The sequence below is a fragment of the Mirounga leonina genome, unplaced genomic scaffold (genome assembly GCF_011800145.1).
Source record: "Mirounga leonina isolate KUSES-001 unplaced genomic scaffold, KU_Mleo_1.0 Mir_165, whole genome shotgun sequence".
NCBI classification, from domain to species: domain Eukaryota; kingdom Metazoa; phylum Chordata; class Mammalia; order Carnivora; family Phocidae; genus Mirounga; species Mirounga leonina.
In genome coordinates, this window is record NW_023270415.1 from 56999285 (window position 1) to 57024225 (window position 24941).

The following is a 24941-nucleotide window of genomic DNA, read 5'->3' on the forward strand; positions in this document are numbered from 1 at the left end:
TAAGTGACTGTGAGAAATTAGTATTTTAATTTTAAAACTTAGATTAAAATAACGGTATATATATATCATATTTTCTGCCAACATGAGGAAAATGCAGCAGCAACCACCACCACCACAACAATGGGAGAATTTAGATTGAACTTCCGGGAAAGCAAGACAGTTTTTCTTGCTTTTGGATCCAAGGCATTTTGAGGCTACATACCCTCCATACGTCCTAGTCCTCTTACTGTAAACATTCTAAGCACACCTTATTTTCTAATTAAAAGAAAACTGAAGCCATCAGGTATGAAAACTGATACTTCTTGATTCTTTCCTCCACTCCATACCTATAAGTTCATTTGCATTCAAACTCATTATTATACATTTACTTCTTATATCTGACAGCATGTCTATTCCTGCTCATGATTGCTCTCCATCTATGCATTTGATTTGGGGTCTTACAATTTTCTCAGGGACACTTGGGTTCATTGTTGAGTTTCCAGTTACCTAACAGCCACCAAATCTACAAACATTTCTATTTCAAATGTGTAACACATCTCTGAATTGTGAAGCTTATACTATAACATACTAACATACATTCTAATCACCACATTTTAGCTGAAAATAACTACTTGTTCCTCAAATCTTCCCACTAGAGTGTCCCATACGATACAACTAGGTTCCTGAATAAAAAGCTCAGATCTCTTTGAGTTCCAGTGGTACATTAACAGTTTCAATTTGATATCTTACAGTGAAGTTATATGTAACAAGCCTAAATCAATTTTATTTCTCTACTTTCCCATCTGATCTTCCTTCCCTATACCATATTTCCTTAATGTCACAGCTGTCCACCCAGTCACTCAAGCAGAAAGCTGGACATTATCTTTGGTTATCCCCTCTACTTCAACTCTGCTCTCACAACATCTGTGTGGATTCTAGGGATGGCCAATTTTGTCCTTTAAAGGTCTCCAGATTCTGTTGTCTTCTCAACTGCCATTATGTTGGGTTTGGGCTTATCTCTTTTCTGGATGATTAAAATGTCTTTTTTTAATTCACTTTCTCCCTCTAATCCCCATTCTATACAATTGCCAAATATAAATCATAGAATATTACTGTCACCAAATTATTTTTCTTAGGAAAATAAATCATAAGCTTATAGATAGAAACTTCAAACTGGCTATGATTTAGCTGATGAGAATTTAAACTGTTCAGAAAGACATATTTGTTTTCATTTACTTTTGCTGTGTTGCTGTCTAAATCTCATCATCTAGGCTAGGTCAAATTTCCAAATCTCATTATAGAAGGCAAATTTTATAGGGTGTCTTGCAATTTTCCATTTTGTTGGACCTTGATCTCCTCCTATCTGCATATCTAAAGGTGATCTCTCCCAAAATGGGAAAATTGCTTTAAAACACATTGTAAGCAGCAGATTGGAGATAATGTGAGCTTGACCAAAAATCCTATTATATATTCTTGAATGTTAGTGAACATTTAAATTAATTTAAAAAAATTATGCATCAGTCTTAAAGCAATGAACATTATATTGTTTTATTACATTTCCCTCAGAATTCTTTGTCTGCTAATTCTACAACATGACTGAGAAATATGCCCTTGGGTAAGGATTATTATTTGATTCACTGGTGTAAAGACTGATGATAAGAATGTAATTTAATTTATTTCAGATCTCATCCTACATTTTTATTGACCTTCCAACCTGTTCTGTAAAAGGACCCTAAACATAACTGTGGCTTTGGATCTGATGATTTAGTATGTGAACAGACTTTGCACATTTGTTGGTATTTTAGTTTTCAACTTTCATTTGCTTCTTTTAAGCTCAAAGAATCAGATTGTCAGAAGGTTATACATTTTTTTCCTAACCCAAATAGGGAGATGTTACACCCCAAAATATAAGACATGCAAATATGATCACACAACATCTTTTTAAATATGTGCAAAAATTCAGAAAACTTTTCCAGGCTTTGTCAGTTTCTTTACATAAGTAGAAGGAAGATGAAATTTCCTTCCCCACATAATTTCACAGCACACAAACCATGAACAGAAAAAAAAAAAACAATATATATATATATATATATATATATATATATATATGCCTCATGTAAACAGATATTGGCTGCCAGTGTAATTTTCTATTTTACACTCCATTTTACAGCGTATGTGTTGTTGAATTTGTATAATTGTATGAGTCATTTCATTCTGTTCAGGACATCCATTTAATGTTATCTTAAATTCATATACTGATTGGTGCTTAATTAATATTCATTGTTCATGATGTTTTTTATGAACCATAAAAATTGGCAGCACATATAGACAACATGTTTATTTTTAAAAAGCATAAAGCAAGATATTTATAAAAAGATCATTCAATCCAACTATCTATTATTTTTCAAAGGAACATAAGAAAATACATTTTCTTCTGTTTGAGGGACTGCTTTGAAAATGCCCCAACTTGATGACCACTGTACTTGGCTTCACAACTGAATTAAAGAGAGATAAAATATTCTATCTCCTTATTGCTACCAGAAATATATCAAGCAGAAAAATGATAATACTTTTTATTTTGAGTAGTTTTGCAAGTCAATTTGAGTCAAAGTTTTGCCTCTGAAATAAACTTAATGTAGTCTGAAATGTTGTGAAGACTATAATCAATATGAATGACAGTTCAGGGCACTGGCCAGAATATGCTGCTTTACTGATGCCCTCAGAAGGTTGGTGTTTTCCTTCCTGCCTTCCTGTCTTCCTGCCTTCCTTCCTTCATTTTTTTTAGCCTAGAAAGCAGCCATGGAAGTTGAGTAGTAGACTAAATAAGAAAACTATATTAAATAGATCAGTGGGATTAACCACTTAAAGCTTTCAAAACTTTTATTAATACAAAATACTATCATTTTACAAATATTTTAGGTATCTTTGGGAGTACTATTAGGTTCTATTTTAAATTTTTAATTAAAAAAATAATAATTTTTACTTTTTGGAGAAGTTTTTGGTTGACAGCAAAATTGAGCAGAAAATAGAGAGTTCCCTTACACCCTCTGCCAACACACACACACACACACACACACAGCCTCCCTCACTACGGGCATCCTGCAACACAATAGTATATTTGTTGCAACTAAAGATTTACAGACACATCATCCTCTGAAGTCTTTAATTTACATTAGGGTTCACTCTTGGTGTTGCACTTTCTGTGGGTCTTGACAAGTGTATAATGACATATATTCACCATTGTAGTAGCATACAGAATAGATTTACTGTCCTAAAAATCCTCTGCATTCTTCCTATTCATCCCAACCTGTCCCTAACTCCCGGGAGCCACCTATCTTTTCACTCTATCCACAGTTTTGCCCTTCCCAGAATGTCATATAGTTAGAATCATACACTAGCTTGCCTTTTTAGATTGGCTTCTTTCACTTAACTAATATGCATTTAAGTTTCTTCCATGTCTTTTCGTGGCTTGATAGCTCATTTCTTTTTAGCACTAAATAATATTCCATTGTCTAGATATATCACAGATTATTTATTTATCCATCTATTAAAGAACATCTTGGTTGTTGCAAGCCTTGGTAATTATAAATAAAGCCACTATAAATATACATGTGCAGTATTTATGTTAACATAAGTTCTCAATTCACTTGGTTAAATACTAAAGAGTATGATTGCTGGATTATATAATACGAATATGTTCAGTTTTGTAAGAAACTGCTAACTGTCTTCCAAAGTGGCTGTACCGCATGCCCACCAACAATTAATAAGGGTTACTGTTGCTCCACAGCCTCACCAGTATTTGGTGTTGTGTTTTGGATTTCAGTCATTCTGATAGGTGTGTAGTGGTTGTTTTAATCTATAATTCCCTGACCACATATGATGTGAAGCATATTTACATATGCTTATTTTCCCTCTATATATCTTTTCTGGTGAGGTGTCTGTTCAAATCTTTTACCTATTTTTAAATTGAGATGTTCATTTTCTTATTGTTGAGTTTTAAGAATACTTTGTATATTTTGAATAAGAGTCCTTTCTCAGGTGTGGGATTATTTGCAAATGTTTCCTACCATTCTTTAGCTCATCTTCTCATTTTCTTCACATTGTCTTTTGCAAAGCAGAGATTTTTTAGTTTAATAAAGTTCAGCTTATCAATTACTTCTTTCATGGATTGTGTCTTTGGTATTGGATCCAAAAAGTCATTGCCATACTCAAAGTCATCTAGAGTTTCTCTTAATGTTATCTTCCAGAAGTTGTAGAGTTTTGAATTTTACATTTAGGTCTACGATCCATTTTGAGTTATTTTTGTGAAATATGTAAGGTGTGTGTCCTCATATAGATATTGTATAGATTTATTAGATTTATACAAAAGTATATATAATCTTAGGGGGTGTTAATTTAAGTGGTAATGTGTTTTTAATTTCAAATTCTACTTGTTCACATTAAAATATTCTTCTACATTCAATTTATTTGAAAAAAAACTAAATAAATATAAGCTGCACTTTCCAGAATATGATAGAAATGTGTTTGAATAATTCACATATTGTGAAATAATAAGATCTTAATATAATGTAAAATTGTATGTAGCTACATAATAAGTATATATTCTATGTAAAAATAATAATAAAAATATAAGGCTTGTTAGGACTTTAAATGCATTCTCTCATTAATTCTCACAACATTCCAGTAAGGTTACAACTATGATATTTCTCATTTATAGATGCGAGAACTGAGACATCAAAAGCTTAAGATACTTGCCCAATGTCTCCGATGAGCAAGCAACAGAGCTGAATACCATATCATGGGTGACTCAAAATCCATGCTCTTAACACTTGAATGATACCACCTTATTATTAAATGTGACAAATGCCCTCCTGGTCAACTTTCATTTGGTATATTTTGCCAAAATATTTCTATTGTTTCTTTCAATGGAAAGCCTCATTAAAATTTTTTATAGATGTTCCAATCCCTCTTATGTTATTGTTAAAACTCTACATGAAATGAATATACTGTGTGAGTTAAATATTTAAATTCTGTAAACATTCTTGATATTTACAGTGGAGAAGGATATACACAGTAGCATTGAAATAATATTTCCTAGCCAAAAATACTGCAGGTTTTGACTACTATGAACATTCTCATCTCTCTCTCTATTTTCTTACTATATCTTCTTTATTTATTGTCACCAAGTTGTGTCTTCTTTTCTTTTTTTGGAGATAACTCTTTAATCCTCACTCCCTCTTTTCCTTTTCCTTTTAGAAATTATCTCCTTAGGCTAGTTCTACATCATCTTGTTTAGATCACTACAAAAGTTAGACTATGCGATTCTATTCCAAACTAGCCTGTCTTCTTGAGGGCAGAAGATCGATCGATCTATCTATCTATCTATCTATCTATCTATCTATCTATCTATCTGTCATCTATACATCATCTATCATCAAGCTATCTAAAACATTGATCTCAGTAGTAGTTCAACCAATACTTTTCATTAATATGAGGGCTCTCCTTGTGGAAAATTAGATTATTTAAAAATCACCACACTCTTCCCCACTTTTTGGGGGGTGTGGAGAGGGAAGGGGAGCAGAATCCACTTACCTGACTCTTATACCTGGGCTTGCCAATGCGATTTGATTTGGTCAATGGACTTTAACAAACAAGATGCTAGCAGAGTTATAAAAATGTCTCTATGGTTGAATTTTTATTCTATGCACTTTTGAATTTGTCAAAAGACCATATCTGGGCTAGTTCACTGGTCCCAGAAAAAAAAAAAAAATGATGCATAGAGCCAAACTCAGCCTACATCAGCCCATGCTCGGCATATATACAGAGTTGTGAACATAAATGATTGTTGTTTAAACTAATGAGTTTGGGGGTGGCTAGCATTACCATTGTGTCCATCAAATGATACAATACCACATTTAGAAAACAAGTCATTTATAAAAATATGTACCACTTTACACATAGTCAGATTGGCCTTATTCCAAAATTCTGAATAAAAACTATCATGATTTCTCAGTTAAGATAAAAATAACATTGGGGTTTTATTTAATCAAATGAAGAAAAACTTTGCTCTCCTCTATCATTAAAAATCAAGTTCTGAAAACCTAAATACCTCACATATCTCATATCTTACCTTCTGCTTATAACAGATAAGAAATGACATCTTAGTCTCCAATGTTTCTTCTACTTGCATTGATTCTTCACTTTGATTTACAATGTATTTTCCAATTAAGGTGCATATCATCAATTATCACCAATATACCACATTTAAAACTAAATGATTATTGGCATTGAGGAAAAAACACATTATTCTCATCAGAAATTGTGATAATTATAGATTATTCAATAAAGGTCTTGTACAACCATAAAACTGTATTTGTCAATCAGGCAGCCAAATATGTATCTTGGTTCTATGGAGAAATGCAGTGTGAAGTAATGCAGGACAATGGAAAGTGACCCTATCAGAAGCAATAGTTCATGGTTCCACTTTGGGCTCAGGTCCTACCTAAAGTAACTATGAGAAAAATCAATCTTTCTGGGTCTCAATTTTCTTACATTAGAAGAAATTAGTATATTTGTTTCAATTACGTCAAAAGTCTCTTTCAATTGGAATGTTCTACAATTCAATTTTTATTTTATTTTATTTATCTAAGAGAGAGAGAGAGAGAGAGAGAGAAAGAGCACGAGCAGGGGGAGGGGTGGAGGGAGAAAGAAAAGCAGACTTCTTGCTGAGCAGGGAGCCCTACATGGGGGCTCGATCCTAGAACCCTGGGATCATATCCTAAGCCGAAGGCAGATCCTTAACCAACTGAGCCCCCCATGTGCCACTATGATTCAATTAAAAAAAAAAAAATACCAGTCCTTGTCCTCAAAGTAAAATAGAGAAAACTGCTTACTTGGAAGCTGGTGGGGTGATTATTTGCTTCCATGGGGAAAGTGTATTCATCATGGCTCCTGCACAAAAGCTTGACCTGCTCTTCCTACATCTCCAGCTTCTTCTAGGACTACTCCCCACGTCCCTCTCTGTCCATTCTTATCTTACATCCTGGAGTCTTATCTGCTTCTCAAAAGGAACTTATCATCTTCATATACTGGTCATATTGCCCAGCTTCCAGCCTTAGTAACTCCTAATTTAGCCTCAGTTCTCAGTCCAAGTTAACCTCCTCTTCCTTCTCCTTGAAACCTGCATTAAGTGCTTTGTTTCAAAAAGCACATTCTGTTGTTCATTCTTACACATTTGCAATTTTTTTGTTAAGTGTCATGTCAGTCTTTGTCCCACTAGACTGAAATCAGTGACTAAGTTTCTTATTTTTTGCTATGTATCATGTCCTCTCCACAATGCCTGGCATATAGTTGAAACTCCATGAATATTTTAAAATTGACATTACTTTTACTGTTCTTCTGCCACTCATTCTCTTTCTGGGGATATAGAAACAAAGGGCTTAGTTCCCATAGCAGATCGGGATAAACAAAGTCGAATTTGATATTTTAGGAGTTTTGTGAAGGAACTTGATGTATTGAATGTAAAATAAAATTTAAAAATCCTTTAAGCTAATAAACAGCAAGAACAAAAAGTATAAATCTTATTCTAATATAAAAATTTTCATGAGTCATGCTTAAAAGCCCCCTTTATTCTAAGAGGCAGTTTGAAATGTTATCATGAAAATCCCACACAAAATAGGTGTGACTTTGTAATTTTTTTTAGGAAAGAGAAACCACTTATTACAGGTTATGAGGTTTCAACGAAGAAAATAAAAATAATATAAAAAGAAGAGATATCTCAAAAGACACAGTAATGGAAAAACACAAGGATGCTCACTAGTTCAGTGTTGACAGACCATATAGTAAAGTATTAAATCTGGAGTAAATTCTGAGGGAGAGATTCATCTTAAATTTTACACAAAGAACATCCCATTAATTATATATTAGTTAACTACAGTGAATGGATATCAAGTATAATCTTCTTGGACAGTACAATGAATATATCAATATTTAATTTATCAAACAAGAGAATGTTAGAACTCAAGAGAAATGCAGGGATGATTTCCAATCTCCTTGTTTTAGAGTTATGGAAACTGTCCTTTCAGCAAATATTGAATCAGCGATGCACATGATGTGCCCTAGAGGAAAGTAGTTATTTACATGAATAAATTTAAACTCCAACCCATTTGTATAAACATTGAAATATAACTCTGTAATACACTAATATTATGTTAGTATATGACAAATTATTTTCCTAAGAAACTAGAAACTTCAGTTTTATTTTCAATATAATTAAACATTGTTTTTTATTATTGACAGTATGCTTTTTAAAGAGAATATTAAATCATTATCTAAGTATATTCTATAGATGATTTTGATCTCATTAAGTTAGATTCAGTTGAGTTACAAGACAGGATATAGATGAATAGAAAATATTTGTAAAATGAAACAATGATATGTCTATTCTTTATGTAATTTTATTTCATTAATTTGATTTTCTAGCACTAGAAATCTAAAAAATACACAGGAAGATTTAGGAGATTCATAAATTCCAAAAAAAAGTCTTGAAAGATCCTTATTTATTATTGTTAGTTTCTGCTTTAAAACATATTTTTAGAATTAAAATTTGAAAACCAAGTGTGAGTAATATAGTAATTCTTTCATTTTGAAAGGTGTTTTGGCTTTACACTAATCTCAATGAGCTCTTTTGCAGATTACAGTTTGATATATTTATTGAGCTATTCATTTGAATTGTGGTCAGTATTGTGGGGTGCACTAATGGATTGTGAAGGATCTCTGTTTAAATGTACTGACTAAATACACAAAAATGTACACACACAATTAACTCTTTTACCAGATATTATTTCTCCATTAAATAAATGTATTTTGATGAAGACTCCTTTTTTTAACTGACTCTAATCAGAAATACAGCAAGGCTTAACTTTTGGATACTACAAATGGTGACTTCTGGAGAAATATCCTAATAAAGAGATGAAAAAATTCATATAAATGGAGCAAAAAAGAAAAAAAAGCTCATATAATTAGAGATAAAGAAGGATGTTTCCAGTTTCAATAAACCTCAGTTTCTTACAAGAACAAGTTAAATTTTCTTAGGCATGTACTGCCAGGATTGAGAAATAAGGGGCTTATTATGATAAATTTTTACTGTGTACCACCTTGCATAAGCCTGAGTATTTTATTTATTTATTTATTTATTTATTTATTTATTTATTTATTTATTTATTAGAGATTTTATTTATTTATTTGACAGAGAGAGACAGAGCGAGAGCAGGAGCACAAGCAGAGGGAGTAGGAGAGGGAGAAGCAGGCTTCCTGACGAGCAGGGAGACCGATGTGGGGCTCGATCCCAGGACCCTGGGATCATGACCTGAGCTTGAAGGCAGATGCTTAACGACTGAGCCACCCAGACGCCCCAAGCCTAAGAGTATTTTAAAGAATAATGGAAAAAATGAATGCAATTGTAAGCACTTCATTTGTTGTTTAGGTATAAATTTTTATTTTCATAAACTCTACTATATCACTGACACTATTGCCTGTAATAGATGTAACCCTCAAAAAAAATTAAATGCTGTGAAGTATAACCACTTTAAAAATAAATTCTGAGATTATTCTTAAAACAATTTTGAACAAAACATTTCTGCTTTTTTGTCAAAAGTTGTTGATCTAAGGGGTGCCTGGGTGGCTCAGTCATTAAGCAGCTGCCTTTGGCTCAGATCATGATCCCTGGGATGGTGCTCTGCATTGGGCTCCCTGCTGTGTGGGAAGCCTGCTTCTCCCTCTCCTACTCCCCCTGCTTGTGTTCCCTCTCTCACGGTGTCTCTCTCTGTCAAATAAAGATTAAATCTGGAGGAAATTCTGAGGGAGAGATTTATCTTAGATTTTACACAAAGAATATCCCACTAATGGTGTATTAGTTATATAAACTTAAAAAAAAAAGTTGTTGATCTATGTGATGAATCACTAAATTCTACACCTGAAACTAATATTATTCTGTATGTTAACTAACTAGAATTTAAATAAAACTTGAAAAAAATTGTTGAAACATTTCACTCATAATTTTTTTCTTAGCTCTCTCAAAATAATACCATTAAAAATAACACAGCTTACATTAGTGTCCATTTTGAAACACTACTTGATAATTTTAACACAGAAATTTGTTTACACTTTCACTAAGGTACAATTTATAAACAATAAACTGCACATATGTAGAAGGTGCACTTTGATGAATTTTAACATATGTGTACACCGGTGAAACCAACACCATAGTCAAGAAAATGAATATACCTATCACCCCCAGCAGGTAATCATATCTATCTTAGCAAACCATCCTTCCTTTTAGTTTAATACCCAAAAAACAAATAATCTCCCTTCTGTTACTATGAATTTTAGTTAGTATTTTCTAGAATTTTATATAAGTAGATTCGTGCAAAATGTATGTTTTCTTTTTTGACTTTTTTTTGTGTGTGTGAGCATGATGATTTTGATTTTCATCCATATTGTTGCATGTATTAATAGTTTTTACTTTTTTATTGATAAGTAGTATTCCATTGTGGGGATGTAGCCCATTTTGTCTATATACTCACCTATGGATGGACATTTGGCTTGTTTCCAGTTTGGGGAGATTTTAAACAAATCTGCTATGTATACTTCTTGTTCTAGTCTTTGTCCAGACATTTGCTTTCATTTCTACTGGACAGATGTCTAGGAGTGAAATGGTAGGATTGTATGTTAGGCACGTGTTCAAGAAACTTGCACATGATCTGATGAGCACTGAGTGTTATACGCAACTAATGAATCATTGAATGCTACATCAAAAACTAATGAGGTACTATATGTTGGTTAATTGAATTTAAATAAAAAAAAGGAACTTGGCAAAATATTTTCAAAAGTGGTTATATTATTTTATCTTTCTACTAACAGTGTATCCTAGAAGTCCTGCTGTTCCACTTTCTGAAAGGCAGCATTTTTTAATCTTCATCATTCTAGTGGGCATAGAGTGGTATCTCCTCATGGTTTTAATTTGCAGAGCCTTAATAACAGTGATGGTGAGCATTTTTGTCATACTTCTTAGCCATATGTATCTCTTCTTTCGTCAAATGTCTGGTCAAATTTTTTAACTCAATTTAAATTGGATTCTTCTATTCTATTACTCAATTCTTAAGATTCATTATATATCCTGGAGACAGGTTCCTTCTACATACATATATTTGCAAGTATTTCCTTCCAGTCTGTAGTTTGATTTCATTTTTTTAAACAGTTCCCTTTGATGACCAAATGTTTTTAATTTTGATGAAGTCCAATTTATCAATTATTTTCTTCTTTAATGTCTTCTTGACTTGGGGTGCTATTATAAAATACCATAAACTGAGTGACTTAAACAACAGAAATGGTTTTCTTTCAGTTTCTGAGATTGAGATTTCAATATTAGGGTACCAGCATAGTCAGGTGCTGGTGAGGAGTCTCATCCTGGCTTACAGACAGCTGCCTTCTTCTCTCTGTGTGCTCACTAAGGGTTTTCTCAGTGCAAGTGCTTAGAGAGAAAGAGTAGGCTCTCCAGTGCTTCTTCTTATAAGGATACTAACCTCATTATGAAGATCTCACCCTCATGAGCTCATCTCAACCTAATTACCCCCCTAAAGCCCCATCTTCAAATACCATCATTTTGGGGTCAGGCTTTTAGCATTTAATTTTGTGAGGATATAAATATTTAATCTATAACATATAACATGCTTTTGGTCTTCTAAGAATATTAACCCTAAACTAAGGTAACTATGCTTTACTTCTATGTTTTCTTCCAAAAGTTTTATAGCTTTAGCTTTTATATTTAGGTCTATAATCCATTCAAGTTAATTTTTGTATATGGTATAAGATAAGTGTTGAAGGTTTTTTGTTTTGGCATGTGACTATCCAGTTGTTTCAGTTCTATTTTTTATACCTGTTTATATAAAAGACCTCAAATAGCCAAAGCAATCTTGAAAAAAACAAAGCTGGAGGTATCACAAACCCAGCTTTCAAGGTATATTACAAAGCTATAGTAATCAAAACAGTATGGTACTGGCACAAAAATAGACACATTGATCAATGGAACAGTATAGACAGCCCACAAATAAACCCACACTTATATGGTCAACTAATCTATGGCAAAGAGGCAAGATTATACAACGTGGAAAGGACGGTTTTGTTTTTTTCTAGTAAATGGTGCTTGGAAAACTGGACAGCTACATGCAAAAGAATGAAATTGGACCACTTTCTTATACAATACACAACAATAAATTCAAAATGGATTAAAGACCTAAATGTGAGACCTGAGACCATAAAACTCCTAAAAGGAAACATAGCAGTAATCTCTTGGACATTGACCTTAGCAACATATTTATGGATATGTCTCTTAAGTCAAGAGGAACAAGACAAAAATAAACTACTGGGAGTACACCAAAAATAAAAAAGTTTTGCACAGCAAATAAAATCATCAACAAAACAAAAAGGCAATCCACTCAATGGGAGAAGATATTTGCAAATGATACATTTGATAAGGGGTTAATAACTCAACACCAAAACAAAAAAAAAAAAAAAAAGAAAGGAAAAAAGAAAAAGAAAAAACAATCCCATTAAAAAATGGTAGAGGGCCTAAATAGACATCTTTTTTCCAAAGAAGATATACAGAAGGTCAACAGACACATAAGAAGATATTCCAACATCAGTAATCATCAAGAAAATGCAAATCAAAATCACAAAGAAATATCATCTCACACTAGGGGCACTTGGATGGCTCAGTCAGTTAAGGGTCTGACTCTTGAGCTTAGTTCAGGTCTCGATCTCAGGGTTATGAGCTCAAGCCCTGCATTGGGCTTCACGCTGGGAGTGGAGCTTAACTAAATTAAGTTAGGTGGAGCCTAATAAAAAAAAAAAAAAGATATAAATATCATCTCACACCAGTCAGAATGGCTAGTATCAAAAAAACAAGAAATAACAATGCACTCTTACATTAATTGCATTATTTACAATAGACAACCCAAATCAAGTGCCCCTTAATTGAATGAATAAAAAGATGTGTATACATACACACACAGTGGAATATATCACAAGAATGGATGAGGTCTTGCCATTTGTGACAACATAGATGGACCTAGAGGGTATTATGCTAAGTGAAATCAGTCAGACAGAGAAAGACAAATACCATATGATTTTACTTATATGTAGAATCTGAAACCAAACAAAACTAACGAACAAACAAAAAACAGACAGACTCTTAAATACAGAGAACAAACTACTGGTTGCCAGAGGGAAAGTGGGTGGGGGGATGGGCTAAACAGAGGTATAAAATTCCAGTTATAAAATAAATAAGTCACAGAGATAAAAAGCACATCCTAGGGAATATAGTCCATAATATTGTAATAATGGATGGTGACAGCTGGTGACTACACTTAATTTGGACATTGAGCAATGTACGGAATTGCCAAATCAATATGTTCTACACCTGAAACTAATATAACATTGTACATTGATACTTTAATACAAAAAGTATCAAAAATATTTTACACAATTTTTTCCATTATTCCCATAAAGTTATTTCAGTGATAGCTAAGCAAGAGATATCTCAGTGTCAAATTAATCATGTCAAAAGCAAAGAACTGGCACTACTTTCAAATCATCTCAATCAACCTCATAATTGTTCTAATGATTTGCAGACAAAGTAAACTGGGACCAAAACTTAGTTCATAAATAATGGCATTAAGGCACAGACACTAGGATTAATGAAGAATTTTGCCCATTATGGATGCATATTGTTGGTAGAAAGTAATACAAAACTCTAATATTTCTTTTTTCTTTTCCCCTAAAAAAGCAAAGAACATATTGAATATTATTTATTCAAATGTTACTTTCTATGAGTAGACACTCTCTTAGACCCATCCATAATGTTTTCCAAGCTAATATGTTGTGAAAATAAATAAATATATTTAATTCTGAAAGCACTGATTTGTAATATAGATCTTCCCCCTTTTTTCTGTGTTGAAAGAACTCAATAGCAAAGAGATGACAGTGTGTTAATCGGGCTCATTTAGTTATAAGTGATAGAAATTGAACTAGCCATGGCTTAAACAAGGAGAAGTTTATAGCCTTATATGATCGGATAAATCAAGGCCTAGTGTTCCCTCCAGATGGTTAGGAGTTTCAATTATGCCCACGGTACTGTTTTCCATTCTTTCCATTTGTTGATCCTGCTTTGTCTCTATTGGCAATTTATTGATATAGGGCAACAAAAGTTGGCCCCCACTAGCACAAGTTAAATGATTCTTAGAGTTTACAATCTCAGAAGAGATTTCCTTTCACCCAGAATCTGTATCAATTGCCCTGGGTCCTGGACTGATAACCGTATCAAAGGGAATTTTGATTAGTTCAGCCCAAACCTATAGCACTATACAGAATTGGAAGAGATAAGGTTAAAGCCTAGAGTAGCTCCATTAGTAGGAAAAAATATGTAAGGGTTGCTCGGCAAGCAGAAAAACAGATTCAGACAGAGAGAGGGGAAAAAATCTACTCCTTGGAATTAATATATACTAGAAAAAGCTGGGTTTCTTAAAAAAATAAAGTACATAGGGAATGTCAATACATTTTGAAATTATTATCTATTTCATAACTTAGAAAATAGTTTAACAATATATAAAAACAACCTTAATCCAAGAAGAGATATGAAGAGAGTTATAGCCAAAGAAAAAAATTAAAATTTGCTAAATATTTTTACCTTTAAGTAAAAAATGTCCAAATGATTTTATAGTTAAGTTCTCTCTTACTCTCAAACGTATGTTATTCAGACTTTTCCAGAGCATTGACAAACTCCCTGATATAGTCTGTGAAACTGTCACATCATAAAACTAGCATAAAAAGAAACTATAGTCTAATTCATGCATTTGATTAGATGCAAAAATTGTAATCAAACTATTAGTAAATTGAATCTGAGAGTGTATTAAAAGATCAGAAACTATGCTTAAGAAGATTTTATGCAGGAATAGTAGTTTATCCCATCATCAGGAAACCTATGAACGCAGTTTAAGGAGTGACATAGTTCAATATGCACTATTGTCAATGAATGGAGAAAAGTGACTTTATCAGCTATTCTTAATAAAAACTCAGAATAAAATAGGACTGAGAAGGAACTCTGCAGATTTGGTTAAAAAAAAAAAAAAAAAAAAAAAAAAGGACTCTATTCTACATATCTGCGTCAAATATCATGTCAATGTTGAAATAGCAAAGTCATTTTCATCCAAAGAAGAACGGGACAGAAATGCTAGCTCTCATCACTATAATTTAATATAGTTTTGGGAATTCCAATCTGTTCCTGCAATAGACCTCTGGAAACAATGTTGTTACTACTTTGGGGACAAACACAGATATGCGAAGGAACCTGGAGGGAATGAAGGGAAGCACCTGAGTCTCAAATGGCAATGTAAAGCAGTCATCCAACATCAGCATCTACTCTTCTCCAGACATGTCAGGTGAGAATAATAAACCATATTTAGTACAGTATTAGTGGGGTTTCTTATAATTTGCTCATAGATGCCTTCCCATGGTTAAAATGCCTAATTATCAAAGAATTAAATTAATAAGCATTAAATAATATGGCTAAACACTAAGCAGATATACAAAAATCAACAACTATTCTTTATAATAGAAATATAATAAAAATAAAAAACAGTTCTTTCTAATCAGTTATAAATCCTACTGCAATCCACCAAAAAAGTAGGAACTAGTTAGAAATAAAGCTATTATGAATGAAAAAGAGACTGCACTAAATAAGAAAAACCCGTAAAATTTAAATCTAAGAAGACAAAAGATGACTTAATGAGGACATTACATAATTATATTAATATAGACCAAAGCAATATATAAAATTGATGCAATTCTAATAAAAATTCACAACTAATTCAGCAAAATTATTTTACAATATAGATGGAGGTTAAGTGTACAAGAATTGTCATGGAAACTTGAAATAGAAAAATCATAGCAGGAAGCTCTTCCCACAAAATATTTTAAAAAGAAAACCTTAAAACTAGTGAAATTGAAGCAGTCTGGTTTGGGCAGAAAAAAAAAGTTAAATGCATCCAGGCGTATATAAAAACCTTTTATGTGATAAGCATGACATTTCAATTCTGTGGGAAAATGATGTCCTAATTAATAACATTGTTGGCAAAATTGTCTTTATATCTAAAAGAAAAGACCCAGTCAAAATATATAAATAAATTCCAGATGAATTAAAGTTTGAAATGTTATATATATATAAACTTTAATAAAATATTATATTTATATATTATATTCAACATATTTATATTTACTATATTATTTATAAATTATTTAAATTTATAATATTTATAAATATATATTATTTATTAAATATTTAAAAGATGCACAACACAAATACAAGTAGAAATGTCATAAATAAAAGGAATGATAAATTTGATAGAACAAAGAAACCAAAAACTTGGTATTATTTCAATTTCATAGAATCAAAATAGACTGAAAGAAAATATTTGCAGTGTATGAACAAACTAAGGGATATACCCTTTATGTGCCCCAAATGCCTACAACTTGTTATGAGTACAAAGACTAAGCAAGAATGGGCTAACTTAATGTGTATATCATCAGGATATACTAGGTTATGCTGGACTAACAAATTAACCCAGAGATTCTAGAAGATTAACAAAACAAAGTTTATATTTTGCTCATGCTACTTATTTTTTTTTAAGATTTATTTATCTATTCAAGAGAGAGTACACACGTTTGCAAGTGGGGGGAGGGGCAGAGGGAGAGGGAGAAAGAAACTCAAGCATCACCACCCTGAGATCATGACCTGAGCGGAAACCAAGAGTCAGAGGCTTAACCAATGAGCTACCCAGGTACCTCATGCTCATGCTACTTATGCTATGTAGTTGGGGAGATGGGGTGGGGTGGGGACCTCTATGCTCCATACTCCCTCAGGAACACAAACTGAAGAAAGCAATATCAATTTGTAGCTGTACTACCTGGAAGATATTGCCTCCTTGTTCCTTTTGAGAGAGAACACCAATGTAATTCAATGCTTTGGCCTGGGAGTGACTACAGCCACTTATTTATATTTTAGTCATCACATGGCCACATTTCACTTCAAGAGGACAGTAAAGTATAATTCTCTGTTGACCCAGAATTAGGGGAAAAGTAGATAAATCGTGACCATTAATAATGCCTTCCAAAGAGAATGAAGCTGAAAAATTTCAAAGAGGATGAAGTCCAAGTGGCTAATAAATCTATGACAAAATGATCAACAACCTTGTAGCTATTAAATTCAATAATACTGCATTTATAACACATTAGGTTGGCAAACACCTAACAGATTAGTAGTATCCCACTTTAGGTTGCAGGGAAAAGCCTCCTTTTTACACTTCTGGGAAAGTGAAAATATAAAATTTAGTAAATAATTATTCAAGATGCATTACTTATTTAAATGTCCACACTATTTTCAAAATCTGTTTCCTTAGTAAAAAAAAAAAAAAGAAAAAAATGTATGGATACTTGTACAAGAATATATATTTCAACATTTTAATATCATGATAAAGACAATGACCCAAATGACTATTGATTCATATTTAATTACAGTGTGTACATTTTGTGGGCTATTGTATAGTCATTAGATGAATGCCACCTATCCAAACAAATTGACTGGAAAAACAGTCATGATATAATGAAAAGCAGATGGAAAGTAATATGTACAGTATACCAAAATAAAGGTAAAAGAAGAAAGGAAAGGAGAGAGAAAGAAGAGAAAGAGAGAGAAAACAGTGGGAGCAAAAGGGAAGAAAAATGTGCTCTTATAAACATAAAAATATAAAATTTATATGCCTGAATTGGTTAAGATTTTTTCTGTATAAATTATTATATAAAATATCATCAGAAGCTATCTATGAAATGTTCTAATTAACCTCCCAAAACATTATTTGATAGGTTAAAAAAAATGATACCTCCAGCATTAAATATGCATTTTCAAGAAGATAAGTTTTTTGTTTGTTTGTTTTTATTAAATTTGAACTTCAATTTAGGTTAAACACTTGTCTGATGATTGTCTTATTTTCAAATCTTTGGTATCAATCCATCTTATCTCTGGCATATGCCCTTATTAGTAAAAACTTGCATTTGACAAATAATAGAATTTCTATTCCTCAGTTCCACAATGAAAGAAAGGGACTGTCAGTTCACTTTAAACCATAAAAATTAATGATTCTAAATAATTAAGTAAAATAATCATCTTTCATGAACATGTTCCACTTCAAAATTTTAGGTCATCCCATAAAAGCAGATGGCTTCATCAAAATTTTAAATTCTGGCCATGTACTTTAGTTGAGAGTTATTTTAATATTTAAGTATCTAAATAAATTTAAATTTAATCTAAGATTTATAGAAATAATATAAGTTTCTAAAAGGTAGCAGTCTTAAAACATAGAGTTCACAGTCATAGCTTAATTTTGCCACACACTAGCCATGTGATCTCGAACGAATTACCTAATTTGCTCTGCCTCAATTTCTTCATCCATACAATACGGCTAATATTACCTACCTTATAGGTTTGCTGATTAAATGAGATGATGCATGTGTTTAAAACAGTACATGAGGACTCAACAAGCGCTCACTATTAACACTATATTGTTGAGAATGCACTCCATCACACAACTGAAAGTCAGTCAAATAATTACGGTATCTGATTTCTAAAAGCAGCAGATGATACCACTTTCAGAACTCTATGAAAGCTGGAGATTTTTCTTTATATGCTTCTGCCATGGACTTTAAGCTCTCTTACCAAATATTTCTAAAGAATATAAAGTTACCATATGGAAATAAAAATATACAGACATTTGAAATCAGCTAGCTTTTGTTGCGTATATGTGTTTTTTATGTGTAGCTGATGGGACAATGGGAGCTCAGTAGTTTAACTCAATCTTGTGGTGCCTTCATATTTTTTTACACTGATCAGGGTCTTCAACTTGTCTTCAGGCTTTAAAGTTTCTGCTTCTCAAGAACACTTAACATCTATATAGGATGTAATATTGTATAATAGAGATTATCATGAAGTCAACAAACTTAGAGTCTCATCTAGGCTCTGCAGTAAGTTAATGAGCTGATACTCATGTCCATTCATTCACACATTCCACAAATATTTATTGAGTGGTTATTATGTGTTAGGCATTGGGCTGGGTACTGAGAGTACAACAGTGAACAAAACAGACCAAACTTCTTATCGTCATAGTGCTTACATACTAGTCGGTTTTCTGATCTGTTAAATTGAGTTAAAATTGATACCTCTCAGAGTTCTAATGAGATATAATGAGTTAATGCAGGTAAAGTGATTGCAATATACAAAGTTCTTGGTAATTATTAATTATCCTTTTAATGTTGCTTAGGTTTTCTCAGATGAAGATGAAAATACATTTAAAAAATTGTGCAGTGTTAATGGATGTTAATAGGTCCAATGGAAAAAACTATCTTCCTTTCTGGTTAATATGCATTTGAAATAATGACAATATAAAACAAGAAAACAAAACTAATGTTTCTAAGGCTAATGGGACAGGATAAATAGCTAGGATATTCTTCCCTTTTAGCAGGAACACCTAGTGTCATATCTTGAATCATAACTTGGGCAACCTCATAAATCTACAGAGCAGGTTGGCTGTGATTTGTTATACCCAATATGGACATCACTGATTTTAACAAGTAAGGAATATCATTAAACTTCTTAAGAGTACAGTGGTATTTTATTCATTTCTGCTTTTGCACACAGTAATCAGCATACTTTCATGTACATAATAAATATTAAATGAATTTTAATTGAATAAGAATGATTACATTTATAATAAAGAACTATTTTCTTGATTTGTAACATTTGTTGCCTTTTTATAGTTTAAGATAGTTACTGTCCAAATTCTATAGAAAAAAGCACTGATAGTTCCAAACATTAAAGCTGAAGTTCTAAAGATAATGACAACTTAATTAGGCAATTATATATCATTTTATATTCATAGATACATTTTTGGTCTCTCAGTCAATAGTATGGTCTTAAAAAAAAAAAAGAAAGGTCATTTTCAAACTGAGTTTTTTTGAGCACTAAGGTTTCCCTATACTCGGAGGGAATGAGGGGCAGTCTGACCATTGGGGGATGCCAATCCTCCTTCCCAACCCTTCCATCAGAGCAGTCCAGCTTTTAATTTTTTTTTCTATTTTGGGTTTCTCAACAGGAGATTTCATTTGAAAACTTATTTTCTTTTAAAGGAAGTTTCAAAAGCATGGTCATAGGCAATTAGCAAAACAGAATTTAAGAATTAAAATATATTGTAAAAAACAAAATCTAGTTACATAGTTTAGTTGCTACCTTTAAAATTAAAAAAATAAAATATACCAAAAAATACATATTTAATTTACAGGAGATTTACAGTCAATGCTATCTCATGCAAAATCTACAGATGACAAAAAGAAGATATCTTTAGATCAAATCTGGAAAGGTTTTTCAGCAGGTGTTCCATTTAGAACCAACACACTACTTAACAGAGAGCATGGTAATTATGAAAATTATTTTTAGTAGGCAAAGTTGCTAAAGCTATCTGCACATCAAAATTTGAAACTTCTCAAAATGAACCCTGCTTCAACTCTGAGCTCAGGCTTTAAATTATGGAGAATGCAAAAATATGATTTTCACAGTAGGAAAAAAATCATGGTAAACTAAATGTTTAAGGACATACTTTTCCCTATATTATATCACATTATACATGTTAAATCATTTGTTCAGCTTTACTAATCACTTATGATGACATAGCAAAGGGTTGCTAATGGAAATATGAAGATAGATATGACATATTTCCATCTGGTAATATAGTATGTATCTTACACAAGTCTCATACAACAGAGAAAGTGTTATTTTGTGATGAGTGGAGTTAAGAAAGTCTTCACAGAAGAAATATTTGAATTTTGTCTTGAAGGATAAGTGATGTGATGCTATTAAAATAAGAATAGGGGATCCAGAAGGAATTGTCTGAATGTCCAGAGAGGAGAGGTACAAAACAATTTGCTGGGATGGAGAATTACAGAAAATTCGATAAAATTGGACTGTAGAAAGACAAAGGGTGAAGAAAGCTGGAAGATAAGACGAGTCAAGGTTGTGGACCTTATCTCTAAGCAATGAAAAGTATGGAAACACCTACAGCAGAAATGTAATATGAAATTTCTCTGTTGCTAGAGAGCACCATTCACAGTGTGGACCTTGGATTAGAATAGATTGAAGGGAGGGAGAAGAATAAGGGCATTATTCACTAAGAATCTCCTATGTTGGTTTCAACTATCTCATCTCTGTAGATATTTGTGCTTGAATAGTTGGGTATGTTTTTCTCTGTCACTATATCATGATTTCCCTGACAGCTAATACCTGGCTCTTCTTTCTATATTCAACAACTCATTCAGAAGCCAGCACATAGCAGATCCTTAGGATTTTTTTTTTTAAATTATTTGTTGAAAACTGAGCAGAAAGAAAACAAAATAATGTTTAATTGTGCTACTTAACCATGTACTTCAGCACTTGAACTGCAGCAGAGTGGAGAGCTTTGTGAATATCAATAGAACTCCCCTACTGCTCTGACATGTCCGTGAGCTTTATTATCACTGTGTTCTTTGTTGAAGCATTATCATTAATGATTAATACAGTTTCTAAGGTTTAAACAACTGTAGGTTCTCTGACAGGTAATCTTCACCTTCTCTGACAGGTAATCTTCATCTTATTATGAAGAAAATAATAAAACCAAGAGGAATATAAGGATGACAGTTTCCTTTAGCCATTTAGAGTGGAACTTTTTTTTTTTAAATGAAAACATCAAAACATAGATACTTTCAACAAAAGCTGACTATTCTTTAAATGTTGTAATTTTGTTTTATTTACTGAGGATAGATGTGGGTTTTTAAATGGAGGAGGGGCATATTTAAAATTATAATCAGGGTAACCTTTTTATTTTTTTAACTGACATTTATACAGATTTCCTGAACTATTCAAATTAATATAGCACCAAATTTAGTCACAAGTTAAAAGCACAGGATACCTGTGTTCTGTCTCCCTGACAACATCATGCATTCAGTTCCATGTGTCCAGATACAAAGGCATGGCAAGCCAATGTTTGGAAAAGGGAACTGATTAAAAATTATTATTATGCAAGTAAGAGAATTTTACACAGCTATTGTTGAAATTGAGAAGATAGAGAATAATGAGTTTTACCACAACAGAAATAATAAAATCAAGCCACATAGTGTTCTGATGGCTTCTTACACATTTTCATTTCTTAAGGTATAGATTTCAGTTGAATTTATTAACATTTACTATTTTTTCAGTCATAATTCTATATGCATATATATACAGTGTGTATATATTCATATATATATAGTGTGTACATTTTCATATATATGTACACTGTGTATATATCCATTGTCTCTATTTGAGTTTAATCACAGTTCATCATATGTCAAGGATATTTATGATTTTATAACACTTGCCTCTATCTCTTATAAATGGAACTAAAACAAAAGATTTTGTTGTGCACAGGAAATTAAACATCAGTCTGCATCACTACCAACACTGGGTGGGTAGTAGCAATTTCACACATCTGTGGTCTATGACTTACATAGGAATTGATGATTTGAACACCAAAACAATGTATTTGATCTGAGAGAATAACTGATAGATCCCTCCAATCCCCTCAAAAAATGGTACCCTGGATTCTTGGAGGAATTAAGTCCTTTACTTTAAGTATTAGATAATTTTTGCCAGGCAAATTGTATAAAGTATATAAAATTACATTGTCTATTCTGGGAAAGGCTAGGAGTCCAGAGTGACTAATACATAGAGATAGTACAGTGGACTGGGGAAGAGATGAGGAGTGCAAAATAGACACAGTGTAAGGGGGAAAAAAAAGGTAGGTCTATGTTTATTCAAAGAAGAGTGAAATCAACATTTATAGTTAATTTAAAAAGAGAAGTATTTTGTTAGAATATATTCTTGCTTGTGTTTTGGGAAACTTTTATTTCATAGATGCAATTAAACTTGAATTTAAAAGTATTCTCTGGTGGTATTAAGATAACATATTTCCCATAGTAGCAATTCATCATTACCTTTGTAGTTAACCTTGAAGCCAACAGATCCGACACTTTCATCTGTTTGAAGGTGCAGCCACATTTGGCTACTCATGCTCACTATCAGGTCTGGCACAAAGCTCCCAGTCAGCCTAAAAAAGAGATGGACGGAGAAGAGAGAAATGGGTTATTAAAACACTCTCTGAATGCAAATTATGAGACAGAACTGTTTCTCAATACTTTCTTGGCTAGAAAAAAACAACTGCCAGATAAACTTGCAAGACCATGCATTGATGTAATAGAACAAACAGCACAATTTAGTGATCAAGATTTATTCTAAGTAAGTACCATTTTGTGTGTTTAACTAGGTTAGGTCTTTCATAACCCTCAGGCAAGATACTAAATTTTAGACTATCAGAGAATCCTATACTTCTTTTTGAACTGAAAAGAAAAAGAGGATCTAAAATATCTTTAATTTTTTTAAACACCAGGAATGCTCTTCATTTTAACCTTTCAAGTTTTACAGAACTTTGTTCTAAAGAAATATTGTGAAAAATATTTAAGCACTGTGCAAAACAATAAAAGGGCAAGGAATATAGTATATCCCCTTGCAGTACTGATATCAGACTACATATGTCATCTATTTTTTTTTTTACTGCAAATAGTTTTATCTTAAAGAACATGCTGCTAGTTTGATGTAGCATCACTGAATCTATGCATTAATAATCTCATTCAGTAACGCTCAATTTTATAACAGTAAAAAGGGAAATTACCTCATGTTTCCTCTGTCATTAATTATGTTACAGTCACATACTTGAACCAAAGCCAAGGGTCACAAAAAGGAGGAAAGCAAATGAGTAAATAAGACCTTGGGGGGAAAAGTGTCAAGAATAGGAAGAGGAAAAAAATGGACTCACTGCTGAGTAAAATATCCATAGTGTTAGGAAAGTTTAAATTATATACTAAAAAGATAGGTTTTTAAAAGGGGGAATTCCTAAGTGTTTATGTAATTTATTGCTAAAACCATGAGGGTTGCTGGGAAATTACGTGAAGAGAGAAGGTATAAAGTTTCCCTCTGTAATAAAATGGGCACCTTAAGAGAGCAGGTTTTTGGATGGAGGCTACACTACCATTAAACCAGCAGAGGGCAGCACCGATGCCCGTATCCTCGAAGTGACCCGGCAGCAAAATGCTTTGCTCATTATCCAGCCACCAAAAGGGTAAAATATCATCAGTAGACTGCGTTAAATATAGCTGTGTCACCAGTGTCCAGTGTTACAGAATTTATGGGAATCTATTGCAAATAAACCCAGTTAAATATTATGAGCTAATTATGGGATTATATGTGATACTGAGGAACAACGTGAAATATAAAATACTATATTATGGAATTTTAAAGTATATGCATTGTCTTCCTGCCAAATCAAATTTAAAATTATTATAATATAAAAGATATACGTACATACATTCTCCTTTGCAATATAGGAGTATATTTGTCCTATGTATACATATCTGTGGGTATACACACACACACACACACACACCCCTATCATTTGGAAAGATCTTTCAATGAAACTTCGTGGCATATGAACTTTCAATTTTCAAATTGGTGAGTTCATAAGTACTACTCTTTTGAGCTATAGCAGCGAGACAGGTTTATGGGCAAGAGTGAGAGCTCAAGCTCAGAGACATGACAGAAAGCAAAATGATTTCATTATGAAGTGGGCATGAGAGCTTAATACTACAGCTGTACATCAGATGCACCATATCAAATATGTCAATGATCTGCCTCACACTAACTATTAAAAGTTAGTGTTTTCAGGAGAGGATTGCATAAT

At 32.5% G+C, this 24941-nt stretch overlaps 1 protein-coding gene across 3 annotated transcripts in view; it reads right to left on the reverse strand.

Moving 5' to 3' along the window:
- CSMD3 (CUB and Sushi multiple domains 3) overlaps positions 1-24941 on the reverse strand; it is a 1201062-nt gene that overhangs the window by 524927 nt on the left and 651194 nt on the right. For all 3 annotated transcript variants that reach the window (XM_035011782.1, XM_035011781.1, XM_035011780.1), the window contains one exon: positions 23143-23255. In XM_035011782.1, coding sequence (XP_034867673.1) covers positions 23143-23255 — 113 coding nt within the window. The remainder of the gene's footprint in view (positions 1-23142; positions 23256-24941) is intronic.